The 15,879-nt window shown below is 42.1% G+C and overlaps 2 protein-coding genes across 4 annotated transcripts in view; one reads left to right on the forward strand and one right to left on the reverse strand.

The window, feature by feature from the left end:
* RIOX2 (ribosomal oxygenase 2) overlaps positions 1-15,781 on the forward strand; it is a 33,573-nt gene extending 17,792 nt beyond the window's left edge. For 2 of the 3 annotated variants that reach the window (XM_037525672.2, XM_037525673.2), the window contains exons 5-10: positions 1,309-1,412; positions 4,505-4,607; positions 5,331-5,502; positions 6,919-7,007; positions 7,735-7,821; positions 8,077-15,781. In XM_037525672.2, the coding sequence (XP_037381569.1) occupies positions 1,309-1,412; positions 4,505-4,607; positions 5,331-5,502; positions 6,919-7,007; positions 7,735-7,821; positions 8,077-8,235 (714 nt within the window). In that variant the 3' untranslated portion in view covers positions 8,236-15,781. The remainder of the gene's footprint in view (positions 1-1,308; positions 1,413-4,504; positions 4,608-5,330; positions 5,503-6,918; positions 7,008-7,734; positions 7,822-8,076) is intronic. The other variant, XM_037525674.2, reaches the window with a different exon arrangement.
* The window catches only part of CRYBG3 (crystallin beta-gamma domain containing 3), a 96,196-nt gene continuing 88,641 nt past the window's right edge, over positions 8,325-15,879 (reverse strand). Inside the window, exons 19-22 of the mRNA XM_037525671.2 lie at positions 15,217-15,340; positions 11,573-11,731; positions 10,675-10,834; positions 8,325-9,951 (exon numbers count right to left, since the gene is read on the reverse strand). Of these exons, the coding sequence (XP_037381568.1) occupies positions 9,863-9,951; positions 10,675-10,834; positions 11,573-11,731; positions 15,217-15,340 (532 nt within the window). The 3' untranslated portion in view covers positions 8,325-9,862. The remainder of the gene's footprint in view (positions 9,952-10,674; positions 10,835-11,572; positions 11,732-15,216; positions 15,341-15,879) is intronic.

A 15,879-nucleotide genomic window follows, 5' to 3' on the forward strand; every position in this document is an offset into this window, starting at 1 on the left:
GGGCCGCTAGTGGACCTGGATAGCAGAACAAGTAATTCTTTTTTTTTTTTTTTTTTTTTTTTTTTTAGATTTATTTATTTATTTATACAAGCACTGGGTAGAGTCAGAAGCGCGGGAGGGTGAGAGAATTCACCCTCAGAGCCAGAGGGAAGAGCAGAGCAGGTAGAAAGACCGAAGTACACTGCTGAGGGGAGCAGCGGGCGGCAGGAGAGGTCTGCGCGCCATGTGGGACCCTTACCCGGCTGCCGGGGATCGAACCGGCACTGCAGAAGCTGCGGGCACCTTTGCAACCCAGCGCTCAACTGCTGTGCCACCGGGGAGGCCCAGAACAAGTAATTCTTAACGTGGCCCTGCCTGCCCATTTCCATTTTCATTCCCTCTGTGGTCCCTACCCGCCCAACCCCGGGCTTATTTTCTTAGGTTTTTAATCTGAAATTTCTTTGTAGGGCCTGTGCTTTTAACCAGTGAGCCAGCTTCTTCCTGTGGCTGCGGGGGGAGGTGGCTCTCTGGGTTCCCTCTCCTCTGTGTGTTCACTATATAGGATGCTTCCCGTCTGGTTGAGGCTAAGATGCTATAGCTCAGGGCAGGTGTGACTTTTGTGCACTGCTTGGAGAGAAGAGGCTCACCTCATCTGGGTTATGTCTGCTTTTTAGGTTCCGGTGAAGGGTTACATGGCTTTTCATCTAGTCAAACATATACGGAGCCTCTTTTGTACAGTAGCTGCTTGGGTAGTTTAGGCTCTGGATGCACAAGATCAATATCGACCCTGTCTGGAAGCGGTCACACACTGTTGGGGGTGGGAACTGGCAGGTGAAATAATTTAGCACTGTGACCAACAGCCCATTATTGCATCTTTAATCCTCAGAATAATCCTATGAGATATAGGATTATATCTATAAAAATGTAGAAAATTGAGGCCATAGGGTGCTCAGTAATTTGCTGGAGCCCTACTCTTGACCCTTGAAGCATGGAAAGGGGGGTAGCAGGCTTCCCTGGCACAGGATGTCACCTGCCTGGTCAGACAGGGTAGTTTCAGGTGAGTCTGGTCTCGTCTTGTGAATAAAGCAGTGACTTCAGGTACTAAAAGCCTCTTCAGGAATGGGGTTCACAGTGAGAGGCTCAGTCAGTGAAACTAGACTAGCTGGATACCACAGGCGCCCGGCACACAGACAGCTTCTTGAATCACTACATAGAGGTTTCTAGAAAGGAGAACTGAAACTTAAAGCCTATATTTGTCTCTTTAAAACATAGAGACTGAGAGAATAGACTCCTCATTGACTCCCTTACCCCTTCTTTTTCTTCCTTTAGCCAGGTGACTTGCTCTACTTTCCCAGAGGGACCATCCATCAAGCGGACACTCCTCCGGGGCTGGCCCACTCCACGCATGTGACCATCAGCACCTACCAGAACACGTGAGCATTCTGCTTCCCAGCCTAGCCGTTGAGCTGTGGTTCACGGTGGCCTCATTAAAGAAGGGGTGGCCAGGGCCCCATTCTGCTGCTGCTCCCACGTGGGTTCAGGCTCCTCTGCTGACTTCATATCCTTTAGTGTCCTGGGGTGCTTCTGGGCTTCCTCTTAGGAGCATTCTGAGCCTGACTGTGGAACACTGAGAGTTGCCCAAATAAAGGCTCCCACAGTTTGGAAAGCGGACTGAAGTTGAGGGTGTTGGCTGTGAGACAGTGATGCCACTCTGGGCTCATCGTCTTCCACATTATTTTTTAAAAATTTTATTGTGAAATTGTACATAACAAAATGTGCCACTTTAACCATAAATTGCATTTATACTGTAACTTTCACCACCGTGTCCAGAATATTTTTATCACTCGAAACAAGCTCCATATACACTGAAACCTCTTGGTCTGTGTTAGGTTTTCCACATTTAACAGTTCACAAAATTCAGGTAGAAAGGCATTCTGGAACAGTGAGACCTAAAAGCATATGTGCTGAAAAACAATTGTAATTAAAATTATTTTCTAGGGTGCCTCCTCATGTCAGCACCTGGCGGCAGCGCCCTTTTACAGTAGCAGTGTCCTTGCTAATGCAAATTCCATTAAAAATACTAGTCATTAATTGTTGGAAATGCAAGCATTGTACCGCATTGGCTCCCTGTGAACTTACACTCTGGGAGTGGGGGTAGGAGGGAAGATTGTCAGGTAAATAGTTATTACCAATGTGGTAAATCCTGTCGTAGGTTTTATTGCACTAGGAGGAGACTCTCAGCGCACAGAGGAATGCACTTAGCTAAGCTGGGGAGTCTGGGAAGGTTTCGAAAGTGACACCCAACCTGAGTGAGACTTAAAGGGTGAGTAAGTGGAGGAAGGTCAGAAGGTCAGAATAGGAGAGGCCATTCCAGTCCAAGGGACAGCAAATCCCCTCCTACTTTCCAAGCTATTACTTGCAAAGCATGTAGTAAGCGATTCTCTGCTTCCTTATCTGGCTTTCCCATGTGACAGTAACCCCTGAGCTTCAGAGGTTTACTGGACAATCTAGCTGGAACGTGGTCTGAAGTTACTGCTCTTTGCTCACAAGTAGAAGGCCAAAGCTTGTGTTAGATTTCCTTCATGAGAAATGCCTTGTCACTGTGGCTAGTAACTAGTAACTCCTATAGCAAGGAACAGAAAGTCACTGAGCCTCATTCAGGAACAGCAGGGGTAGTTGGGAAGTCAGTTTAGGAACTAGAGAAGGGCCTGGCTACGGGGATGAATCTTGTAGTTCTGGATCTGACACAGTTCTTGCATGCGGAGCTTGGCAGCCACATTGTTCTCTCCCCATGAACGATCACATTAACACTTCTCAGCTCCTCCCTCAGTCCCCAATTCTCTTTTTCATTTCTCTTGCTGCCACCAGTTTGTTTTCTAATAATCAGTTTTCTAATAATCATTTTACTTTCTCATCTTCTATTTATTCATAACGGTGACTTATCATGAGCCCTCATTAGTTCTCTTACATTCCTCATTTCATTGAACCTCTTGGCTTTTGCTTCCCTAAGGACCTGACTGAACAGTTGTCCCCAGTCCCAAGAGTTGAGGATCTGGTGGGCTGTGGTAGAGCTGCCAGGTTAACAGAAGTTGCCTGGCTGTGGGTGGGCACCATGACTGATTAGTGTCAGACAGACTCTGTCCTGTGCCTTTGTCTGTAGTGCTAGAGCTCTGACAGGGTAGCTGTAACTTGAGGACCATTGCAGCCTGGAGATGCCCTGTGCCTTGGTCCTGGTGTTCCTTAAGGCATCGTGGCAAGGTCGGGCTCTGGGCTTTTTCTCATACCTCTAAGGGTAGCATTGTTGGAATTTGGGGCCTGCCCTGTGGGACAGCAGCAGGTTGATTGGTGGTTTGACTAACATGCACCCCTCGAGGTGTTATTTCCAAATTTTGGAGAGCTCCAAGAGCTATTCTGATTCGTAAATGTGTGTGAAGCTCTTTTACCTGCAGTTAATTTCCTCTTTGAGCTAGTGCTGCATGAATGATTTCCACCTGTGACCCCGCAGAGACAGTGCATGTTGGATGCTGCTGAGAGATCTGCACGTGTCCTCCGTGTTGAAGTTCAGTCAAAGATGGGAGGTTGTGTGTGATGTTAAGGTGCAGAATGGTGAGGCAGCCAGGTATTGGATGTCTTGGGAAAGTTTCTCTCAGGTGACTTTTGTCCTCCTTTGCTACTTTTCCAGGAGGGAAGCATCAAAATGTTCATTTTGCTTACTGAGAAACAAAAGCCATACTGTGAGTTTCCATCTTGCGCATAGCTGGCAGTTGGAATCCATTGGTCACAGAGCAGAATTTTTAATAGCTAACACATGTTTAAAGAGAACAGCTCCAGTGTCCGCCCCACATTGGCACACATTTAGGAGTGAGCCTGTTGTAAACGCCCCGAGAAAGCAAAGGTAATTGAACACTGATGCTCATACCTAGATGCTGTTTTCGGCTACTGGCTTCTACCTTCTACTGCAGTAAAGACATGCTCAAGTTTAGTAAGGTGCGTAATCAGTTGTGTGGAAATTGTTGATGTTGGCTATTTTACTTGAGGAACAGTGCCCCCCTTTTGTAAGTGACAGAGGAAAGTGTAATGTTTAACAGTTTTGATTATTACACATCCTGCACTCTGGTTACCTGAAGCATATTACTTTTGGACTTGTAGCACATAAATTTTTTTTAGGTCCTATGATGATTGACTTAAAATTTCTCACCAAGTTCTCATACACTTGATACATTGAAAACATCAAAAATGATCCCATTAACTCCCTCTTTATGACAGTGCACAATTTATTCTCTGGCACCTTTAATTTTAAGGGAAATCATGCATGAAGCCCTGCTTCTCACTTCCCGCACGAGTGTCTGGAATGGGGTGGGGGGGGATGCTCTGTGATTGATGAAGGTTTAAGTTTTTAATGGTTAATAATGTCAAATTCTTCTCAGAATGCCCAGGCTGCAGAGTTGACACGCAATTTGTAGCTTTTGGCTTTGCTGGTAGTATTTTGTATGTGTTCACTGCTTGCTTTCTGTATATGTTCCAGTTCATGGGGAGATTTCCTTCTGGACACCGTCTCGGGGCTTGTGTTTGATACGGCGAAGGAAGACGTGGAGTTACGGGCCGGCATACCCCGGCAGTTGCTCATGGTGAGTAGGAAAGGCAGTTGGGAAGGTGGGGAATAGCCACAGCACAGGCCCCCTGAAGCTGTGGCCCACTTTGTAGGGACCCAGGGTCCTTCTTCCCCAAGCCAGGCTGTCCTCTCCTGTGCAGACCTGCACAGCTGCATGGTTTGCAGGACAGAGTGCTGCTGCGCATTACGTTGCGTACACAGCTCTTTCTGTGTTTCATGCGGACAGGAGCAGCGTTGTGGGATGTTTGCTTACTAAATGATTGAATGACTAATGTAGCCTGAAGAATTGGAGATTCGGCATAATGAGATTACTGGAGGGAGATGCTGGCTTTTTCTGCCCATCTTGGGATTTTTACCTTTGACCAGCAAGCAAGCAGTAAGCACTGTTTAGCTGACTATGAAATGAGTGAATTAGCAGAGTTGGACCAAGTTTGCTTTCGTTGTCTGAAGTGGGCACCTTGGGACAGTGACTTGCTTTTCCAAACTCAGAACTGACACTATGCTGTTTGTTCCAGGGATACCCTTTTTATTTTTAATTTTTTGCAAACAGGCAACTTAAGATGAACAGTGGTGACAAGGAAATAGTGGGCTGTTGTTTTAAAGACCCCACTCTTCCTGCCCTGGGCGCACTGGATCTGCTCCTGCACTGGCTCTCATCGCTACACTCTAGTCTGGGGCCTGGGGCCTGAGGAGTAAGTTCTGTTGGAATCTGGGCCGGAACTCACTTCTGTGTTTGTAGCAGGCAGAAACCACAACTGTTGCAACAAGAAGATTAAGTGGTTTTCTGAGGATGCTTGCAGACCGGCTGGAGGGCACCAAAGAACTGCTTTCTGCGGACATGAAGAAGGATTTCATTGTGAACAGACTCCCGCCTTACCATGGAGGAAATGGAGCAGAGCTTTTAACACCAGGTGGAGATTGTGGTTTTTTTCCACATAGCTAGAGGCTGACACGGACTATTCTGAGGCTTTGCTGGATGGGTTTCCTCATTGGGCACATGGAAAGTATGAGCATAAAAATGGAATTAACTCAGGGATGGGTAAAATACAAGAATGCCTAAGGTTGTCACTGACCTTTCCCAAGTCCTAGATGGTTTGTGACAGGTTTAGACTGCACATTCCCTACTATGCTGCAGAATGAATGGTGGTGACAGAGTCCTGTTTCAGAAACCACGCTTGTAAATAGTCAGAAGTGGTCTGTTGACATCGCTACAGGAAAGACCATACCCCATTGGGAACTGTGGGCCTCTCAGTAAAGTGAAAGGGCGATTTTCATGAGGCTTCAAGGAAGTTAGACTTTGCTATAGATTTGGATACTTTCAGGACATAGGAGGGAGTCCTTGACTGGCTCTTCTCTAAATCTTAACTACTAGCAAGGAGGGATGAAATGAGGCTATAGACGGCAAAGATTAGCCAGGAGAGATGTTCCTGTTTTTTCCTGAGTTCTGGTAAGATTATGAAGTGATCTTGTTTTTGTCTTGATGTCTTACAGAAACAGAAGCCTTGTTTAATGTGGTGTTCTATGAAATTGTGTTTAATAGGAGAACACACACAGTTATGAGTCCTAGGCCACTCAGACTGCTTTTATTAGGGTTGAATGAGAGTATATTTACCAACTTTTAGGAAAGCTATCACCATTTGAGGATCCACTAAAAAAATCTGGAAGGTCCTTTCTAACATTGATACTGTACAGTTTTTAGTATCTTGGGAGTATATTGAGAGTTTGTATTGGTTTCCTTAATTGGAAACAGCACGTTTTCGCCAGTACATATTTTAATCTCTAGCAAAACAGTTTTTTCTGAGTATCAGCTTATGGCCCTCTTATCTAAAAGGTTTTCCTTGCCTTAGCCATTATGCTCCCTAAGTATATTTTCCCCAGCAAGACTACTCTGTCTGGAGGGGCTGCTTTTTCAGTAAGCTAAACCCAGCTTGGAAAAGAGTATCATTTTCTGGACCTTTATGTACACTCTGTGTGACCTACACAGACAAAGTTGCTATGGTCACGCAATTAGCGGAATGGTACAGGTTGAACTATCTTTGTTCCAGTGTCCACATCTAGAGCAAACAGCAGATAGAGGTGAGTTACCTGCAGAAGGCACCTTGTCCCCTGTATTGATAGCTACTTTTCTTTGATGGTATTGTCTGATATACTTATCAGCAGAATGAGCTTTAGAGGGATGTTCTCTATCCTTGAATATCACCATAAATGTCAAGATTTAGCTAACACTTGAGTTGGAGAGAATGCCCCACATTTGGATTTACCTGCAAACAAGTTGGGGTCTGCTGGTATCCTCTCTTAAAGACTGACTTTCTGTCTGGGTTTTCTAGCTGGACAGTTACCAAGACTGGACAGCACAGTGAGACTGCAGTTCAAAGACCACATCATCCTCACCCTGGGGCCGGACCAGGATCCATCTGTGAGTATCCAGACGGGAAGAGTTTTCCTCTCTCAGGTATTTGCATCATAAAGCCCACCCTTCTCACTTCATTCCATGGCTTTAGATCAGGTGATGTCCATATCTCACTGTTCTAGGTCCAAGTTTCCCTGCTTATTTGGCAGTGGAGTGCAGACCAATTATCCTACAGAACCTCCCTTCTGTCTAATCTTTGCTCCCCATCCTTACACATGCAACGCTATATAAAGAAAATCTGAGTTTTCTGTATATACCTTACCACCTAGTATAACAGTGCCCAAACTGGCTAACTGATCCTAGAATTAACTAGAAAACTTAGAGATTTTAACTTTAAATAAAACCCTTCAGGAGGTTGGGGGCACCCATGTCTCTATAATCAGGTTGTTTTTGCCATCAGGGGCTAGTTATTCTGAACAGCCAGTGTTTGACTCTTATTTAGGAATTGTCTGGTTGACACAATCAGGATCACATAGTTGATGTTTTCTGAAGAGGAATGTCGGGGGTTTTTTGCTGCCAAAAAACCCCCCAAAACCAGGTATGATTAAATCAGGTGTACTGTTTTGCCTTCAAAATTATTTACCACATACAAAATTATATATTGTGCAACTATACACCGGCGTAATGTTTTTGCCAATAGGTTTCTATATACGCTTTGTAAAATCATCCTAGTAACAAAGCCCTCAGTGTTGTTTTGATGACTTAATCTTACCTTAGCCCTTTTTTTAAAAAGGATGGGACTCGAGAAAAGATGGTTTACGTCTACCATTCCTTGAAGAATAGGAGAGAGATGCACATGATGGGAAATGAGGAAACAGAGGTTTGTTCCAGTCTAAACAAATGTCTTCCCTTTGATTTATGGGTAATGTCCTTTTTTATGACTGCAGTGTGGATTTAACATTTCACGCAACTGACAGCCCTTGAATGGGAGTGATATACATGCACCAAAAGGATGCTAGCTGGGACCTGTAATCTTGTGGGAAAGGTGTAATCACTGAAGTTTTGACGTTTCATTGGCAACCTCTATGAAAGTGCCACATTAAATAGGATTTGATTCGTTTTTTTTCTTTTTCAGTCTCATGGACTTCGCTTCTCTTTATCACATATGGATGCACTGAAACAGATTTGGAACACTTCAGCTATTTCTGTCAAGGACCTGAAACTTACTTCAGACGAGGAAAAGGAAAGCCTGGTATTAGCCCTCTGGACAGAATGTTTAATCCAAGTGATCTAGTGCCTAACATTTCATATATAGGCTTAAGTCAACACAAACTTTCCTTAGGTGAGTATTGGCTAGGTGGACTAAGTAACCCAGAAAGTGACAAAACTACTTTTTACAAGTTTATTTATTTAGTCCAGTGTGGTAGAAAAGGCACAACTCCAATAAATGTATCATTTAAATTTAAAGGATGTTAACCTGGATTTTTATCTTTGGGAGAAGCAATTTCTTTAAAACTGTAGAGGTGGTGAGGCTCTTCAAACAATTGACATGAAGAAAAAAATTTACTTTTTTTTTTTTACAATAAAAATATACATACCTTTGTTGTATACACAAGCCCATTCCATTAAATAATACTGCCACATTAATGAGAGGCACTTGCATCTATGGGCCTAAGGGAGTTTGACAGATTCCGCTTGAAGAAAGACAAAGGCGCCTGAGACTGAAGGGGGAAAAACCCAGTATTTACATGGAAAGACCAAGTTGCTATAAAAAATACTCAAGATAATGGGTCTTTGAGTTTAAACAGTTCAATGTTATTTTACATTCTAAAGTGCATATAGGTTGATAATTTTAAAACTATCACTGGGGAATTTAATCATTTTATATAAAAATAGAACAAATTTTTTGGCAAAAGTTGGAGGGTAAAGGATCAGTTGCCTAAATATGTTTAAAACCAACTCAGGAGGGAGAAATGCTTGTGAATTATATAGTTATGGTGGTGATTACTTGAAACTGAGTCAAAGATGCTATCCTACTTGATTTTGCTTTAAGAAAACCTGAGTTTTCTATCATTTTTCCACTTTCACTACTATGGGCAAGCCTCAAATACTTCACTTGAACTTTTGAAATCTCCCTTCAGGCGGATAAAGAATAACTTGACTATTCTTATATCAGAAACAATCTTTATAAAAATACTTTTTGAGAGCACAGCTGGAAAAATGTAAGATGGAATCTCAGCACCAGGTAGAATTCTTATTGCCCAGAATGGTTTTGTTGATTAGAGTATTAGGATAGCCTCAGGTTATTTGTGCTTTTCTAGTTCGAAGGTCCGAGCAAACAATGACCACAGAGCCTTTTCCCTAACAAAACTCAGCTCCCTCCTGGGGTCAGCTACAAGTATGAGTATTTCGGTGCTTCATTTACAAAAAGCCTTAATAGAGAACCTTTGAGGTTTAATACAGTAACTTATAGGAACATTTATTAAGATGTTTTCAGATATTGCTAAGAAATCGTTCATCTTTTTGAAAAAGTATGACTTGTAAGGAATTTTTATTTCCCTGTGTCTTGCATCTACTAGGATATTAAGAACTATGACAGTGTCACCAATGTCCTATAATGGCTATAGGAATAGGATTCACGTTTGATGGATAGAAGGAAAATGGCCTCAGGAAACTTGCTCACCAAAACTGGAGATCCGGCAGGAATAGAACCTTTCTCCCAGAAATCGTAATGCAATCTTCATAGGGACAGTGGATAAATAACTGGCAAGAGTATTTTGAGCTTTTACCATGGTTAAGAGCGACAGTCCTGGAGCAAAAGTTCATTCCGCTCTGTGATCCAGGAGTATGAGGACAAGAGGCTTCCTTCCCATGAAACACAAGGTTCCCTCCTCTGCTCTTTCTAGGGAGATTATGGATTCTCATAATATTTCAATGTCCCATTTCTGTGTGTCTTCTCCTTCCAGGGGCTGATTTACAATTACATGAGTCTTGTCATAATAATTTCCTCCTAAAACAGAAGTTGCAAAAGAAAAGGTCATTGTTAACTACTTCCAGTGTTCACCAGCTTTTGTTCAGCCTACTGTTTGTGTAGATTACTAAGTCATTTATGAAGTGTTCTGAAGTGGGAAACTGAGTTTAAATAGACTTAGCAATTATTCATCTCAGATTGAAAAACTGGGAGGTATAACAGATGATTGCATAAGCAGTGTGCTTCTCAGGAACAAAGCGCTGACAGTTCTGGCTGAATGACAGGTACAGTTTTTTTGTCTCTTCACCAGCAGTGGCTATGACTAAAGCCAATTAAAGCAACAGCCGTGAATAATGCTGGCCCCAGCGCTGTTAACTTCAAAAACAAGGTTCAGTGATACCTACCGTAAATTTTAACTGAGGACTTTTAAGGACTATAGCAATTCACAACACAAAGTTACAGATGCTTCTAAAAAACAGACATTTTATGGTAGTTGATTTCTTCAAGGTTAGAATTGTTCTGAAAGATCATGCAGCCAATGGAAGTTGTACAACTGTACTAATGAACAGAGACCTTAAAGAGTAACCTTTGACCTTTTTTTCTGCTTGTTCCATAATTGCTTTGCTTTCCAAAATGACTTAACTTTTTTCTAAGCATAATTATAGTTCTCGTATATAAGAATTTCTTTCACGTGGGAGAGGGAGGTTTGGCATTTTGGATGGTGTCTGGGACACAGAACACTGGGTTTCATCACAGGCCTACCTTTAACATCAAGGACCAGTTGATCACTGAGATAAGAGCTGATGGTTCCGTTTCTGTTCAGTCTCCACTTCTGCCTGCACTGCCCATGCTCAGTCCACAGGGCCACTTTAGCCCCAGGTGTGTCCCGGCCACCAATCACATCGAGACATGTGTCACTGGCCTGGAAAGGATTAAGAAACAAACTAGCAGTAAGTACTGTGTTTGAAGTGTGATAACCTTTTTTAAATCTTCCTTAATGGCAGTGGGAAGGAGATGATACAGAAGTTTGACTGAAATAGAGGTATTTGTTTTTTTAAAGGAAATCTGCATCAGACAACAGATGTTCAATGAACTAAATGTTAAATCCCTGTTTGCTTAGATGTGTTTGGGTGAGCTTGATTTCCTTCTAAAAACATTGAGTGACTTGCTACATTGAGATAATAAATTACTATAAATGCTTTTCATTTTTGAGGTGTGAGGAACAAGGTAGATGATCCATGGGTGATACATGGCTTAATTTTTTTTAAATTGGTGTTCTGTTCCCCCAGGACATCAAACATAATGGAGATACTTAAAACTTTCTCCAGTTTCTTCTACTTCGTTGTACATTTTAAAAATGAGAAGATTTGGAATAAGACAGACATGACTTTATATGGGCCAGTATAGAAACAAAAAAGGTAGCACAAAAGTACATGGCCCATCTAGATCCAATGACTTATTGCTGGTTTTTAAAAATCATTTGTGCATATTTGTAGTATGTGACTCAGTTCTTAAAAACTGGATTTTCTAAATCAAATTCTCTAAATCAATTTAACTTACATACTTTAGTAATACACGTATCAGTACTTATTTTATCATGCCATTACATTAGATTTGGCAAGATTCTGGTTTCCAAAGCGAGTATAGTGTGGTTGGTTACCTTGGATTTAAAGAGTCCTCGGCAGTAGTACCAGATCTGATTGTTCTTCCCACTGTAGGGAGAAATGCACACAGATGTTGCCCTGGTGTCAGCAACGTTTCCAGTAACAGTCAGATACTCATCCTGGGCTCGGTTCTTTATTCTAATGTACACTGCAGGCTGGCAGGGAGAAACAGAAAAAAAACTTTTGACTCTGGAAAAGTTTCCAAAGGAAAGCTTGGAGAGGACTTGAGAGGTGACGAAATTTAGTTTACTTGTCAGTTTCACTCACTGCCTTTAGCAAATATGTATAAATAAATATTTTTCTATTGACCAGTCCTTAGGCCAATGTAGACAAAGCTTTAAGCCTTACAGTCAGTATTATACTGTTCTGAAAAACATCCTTTTTTGAAAGGTTAAAAGGTATTTTGAGTCACTGGAACTCAGTCTGGCAGGGGGTGGTGAATAATTTCAATCCCCTGGTCCTGGAATATCATACTGGAAGTTGTAAAATAAAATACTAAATCTACTTACCTCTACTGATAAAAGCTAGTATTTACTGAAAGCTTACTATATGTTAAGCAGTGTGCTAAAGGGTTTCTGGACCATTGTAGTCTGAGAATTAACCAGAACTTCATTTTAAGTAGATTATGACCCTAATTTTATAAATAAGGTTAACCCAGTCTCTCTGCACCCAAACTCTCATCTTAGCCAGGAGGCTGTAGTGCACTACACCAGGAATAGAAGACTAACTTCAGAGGTGGCGATGTGAAGTAAGTTTATCAAACAGCACATGACTGAGGCTCCATGGAAACCAATCTCTAAGCCCTGGGTCTCAGGCCTCCAATCTTAATGTGACAGGACACCCGACATTCCCACCTATCAAGTGTGGCCACCCCAGTGAATCCTGCTAAGTAATGAGGAATGATTGGTTAGTTAGGCAACTTTCACTCAAACACAAAAGGAGACCATGGTTAAGACCACTAGCAGTTTTCTTACTGTTTTAAAACTTATATCAACATGAAGTCAGTTGAATTTTGTTAAATTATTGCCATGGTAAGGAAATAGACATGGAACATTTAAGCAAACTGAACACATTTTCTCTGATACTTAAAGTATGTCAAAAAGAATTCTTGGCAAATGTTCTAATGTTTCAGACCATGACTTCCACATTCATAATGCAACAGTGATATACTTAAATTTCTGTAATTTGGCTTGGTCTCCCACAACTATCATTATTTTTTTGAGGCTTCAGTGTATCATTACAATTTCCTTACCTTGAACATGTAAGAAAACACGTGTAACCTTCATAGAGGACAGAGGTTCAATCATGTTAGGACCAAACATCACAGTTTTTAAATCAACTCAAGTGAGGTACTAATTACCCTTATTATCACTTGCATGCCAACTCCTCTGTAATTATACTTAAAAACACTGATACACATTTTTAAGTGACTTAGTGACTTCCTAATTCCCAGCCTCAAAGAAGATCACATTTTAATTCTTAAGTTTCTAAACTAGAATATGATAAGTACCAACAGCCTTATCAGAAGGGAAATATGACCCATAATACTGTCAGAAACCTAGAAATCTTTTGCTGGGTTTCAAAGCTGTGGTCGAAATAAACAAGGAACGCTACTACTAAGATATTTTGAAATTAAATATTTAACTAAAATAAGAATCAGGCAGTTCTCTAAAGCACAATGCAACAATAACAATGTTCATTGTTAGAGAGGATGCAGTAACTATCTCAGCACACTGAACAACAGGCAGGGACATCCTTGCCCAGCAAGAAATCACCTTTCAGAAATGAGAATAGGATTCTTGGCATCCAACGTGACTTCTAAAATTTCTAACAAGAGAACTGAGCACTAGTAGAGAGAACTAAACTGAATCCCCACCTCGACCTGTCATCCCAGATGACGGGAGCGAGGAAGAAGCAAAATATGGAGATACAAAATGCTCCACCACCCCACCTGTGCACAGTCAGCTCGCCGATACTCAGTATTTGGCAGAGGAGCATCTCGGGTTCTCTTAGGGGACCCTGATGCCAGCTAGATGTTGTGTTGGGCCCTTTACATACATTATTTAACCCTTACAGTGATACAGAGAAATAAGCAACATGTCATTGCTCATCAGTGAGCGAACTTGAGGTGCCACGAAATGCAGTGGCTCACCTGCAGGAGTACTGCTACAAGTGGCAGAGCTAAGATTTGAACCAACAGAACCAGACGCGAGACAGCGTGTGTGTACAGGGCAACAAGGCCAATCAGGCGCATTTGTGTTGGCGCCCATCTATTCAGCACACCACGTGCCATAGCTGAATGTCAGGACCTCGGCATTTCTAAGTGCTGGTAGAGTCACTGTGCTACACTTAGCTCAGCATCTGAAAGATGAGTGTCAATGTTCATCTTATTTTGGAGGAAAGCAGGGTACGGTGGCTTAAGAACAAAGATTTTACAGCATAACAGACTGGGATTCAAAATCTGGTTCTGTCACTTGGATGATTTTGCCAACTTGCTTTATTTCTCTGAGGCTTCTTTTTCTAGCTGTAAAAAGAGACTATTAAGGCCTACCTTAAGTCTGGCTGAAATCGAGTGAAAACATCTTTGTAAGGGATTAGAGAGAATTGCAAATGGCGTATCCCTGACCTGAACAGCCTCGCCGCCCACCACTCCTTCTCTGACCAAGGCATTGCCTGTGGCTTTTTGCTGGTGACACTTTGTTTGGCATTTTGTTTCTGCTTTCAGTTGATCTTATTTTTCCCAACAAAAAATGTAAGCGTCAACGAGGAAGAAATCATGTGACGGCCTAATAAGACCCTTAAGCATAACACTGACCATTTATCTACTTACACATTCGTTTCTTCAAATAAATAGTCCCTGAGCCCCTACAACATGCCAGACATTGTGAAGGCGCAGGAGACAAAATACAGCCCCTGCTTTCCCAGGCCTTGCAGTGGAGCCCGGAAGAACCAGGTCTAATTTATAATTTAGATGGAGAGAGGATGAAAGAGGCATCTTTGAGGACCTGACAGTTAAGTTGGATAAGAGGGTTAAGAAAGAACTAGACCAGCCAGAACAAGGAAAGAACCGCCTAGCCAGGGCAGAGTCTATCAAGAGCCTAAGCAGGACAGTACTTGGTGCACGGCCAGGTGGAAAGGAAACTGGTGAGAGCAGAGGCTGGAGAAGCAGGAGCAGCTCACACAGGCCAGACTAAAGACTTCAGGTTGTATCCTAAGAGCAGTCGAAGCTGCTGATGACTGACAAGTAGTAGGAGTGTGATAAATACTATTTTAACTGAACTGTCAGGATCCATTATGGGTATGATGTAAGCAGGGGGGAAATCCAAACACTTAGGAAGTAAAGCTAATACCATCTCAGACTTCATTACTTTCCTTTGCTTTCCAGAGAACTTACAATAGTTTTTTTCATGGAAAGTCATAAGGTCAGAAGACTTTGGACTCAAAGCTAAAATCCAGTGTGGACCTTAGGTACAATTTTATGAACTGGATAAAATCTTTCAAGATTCTCTGTCCTAATCTGGTTCCCCCATAGTACAAATGGCAAACCAAACCAAACCATCAGTGTTTCGGAAGCTGTGGCTTATGACATTTCTACTAGAAAATAGAGCTGTTTTGGATCCTGTGGCCCTTTACTCCTTACCTGCTTCATAGGTCGGAGAGAACCAATGGTTTTCCATCCACTGAATGCTGACCAGTTTGGGATCTCATTAGCCTCAAGTAGAATTTGTCTTCCCAAGAAATTGGATCCCTCATAAGCAATCCAGCTGCATGACAGCAGGGAAGAAAAAAGTAGGATATGTAAAAACAAAATGCAATCTCTAATCAGAAACTTCTAATGTGATACAGTACAGGATTCTTTAAAAAACGCTTAGGTTTAGGGGGATTGAGGGAAGTCAAAACAGGCGGGAGCACAAGGGAATATGGTGATGGTTCACGGTGACATGGGAGCACTCTGGGACTGCAACTATGTAAGGAAATAAAAAAAATAAAAACGCTTAGGTTTGACCATTAACACATCCTTGATATCTGCCGCAAAACTGAGGTGCTGGAAGCGGGGAAGTCGGGGACCGATGGAGCACGGTGGAGGATTATTGGGCCTCTGGTGGTGGCCATTGTGAAAACATGCAGTTGTGGAGTTTTGAACCTTATAACCCCTAAAAACATACAATGATGTATACCAGCTTTAGTACATATAATGCGGGGGGGGGGGGTTGCAAAACCTAGCTTTGAGATTTTTGAGTAAAAAAATGTATAGTTCTATTTTTTTTACACTTGATCTTAGCCAAAAGGCCGAGAAGCGATA

This window comes from Talpa occidentalis, unplaced genomic scaffold, assembly GCF_014898055.3.
Source record: "Talpa occidentalis isolate TD23 unplaced genomic scaffold, MPIMG_talOcc4v2.1 talOcc4.4, whole genome shotgun sequence".
Classification (NCBI taxonomy): domain Eukaryota; kingdom Metazoa; phylum Chordata; class Mammalia; order Eulipotyphla; family Talpidae; genus Talpa; species Talpa occidentalis.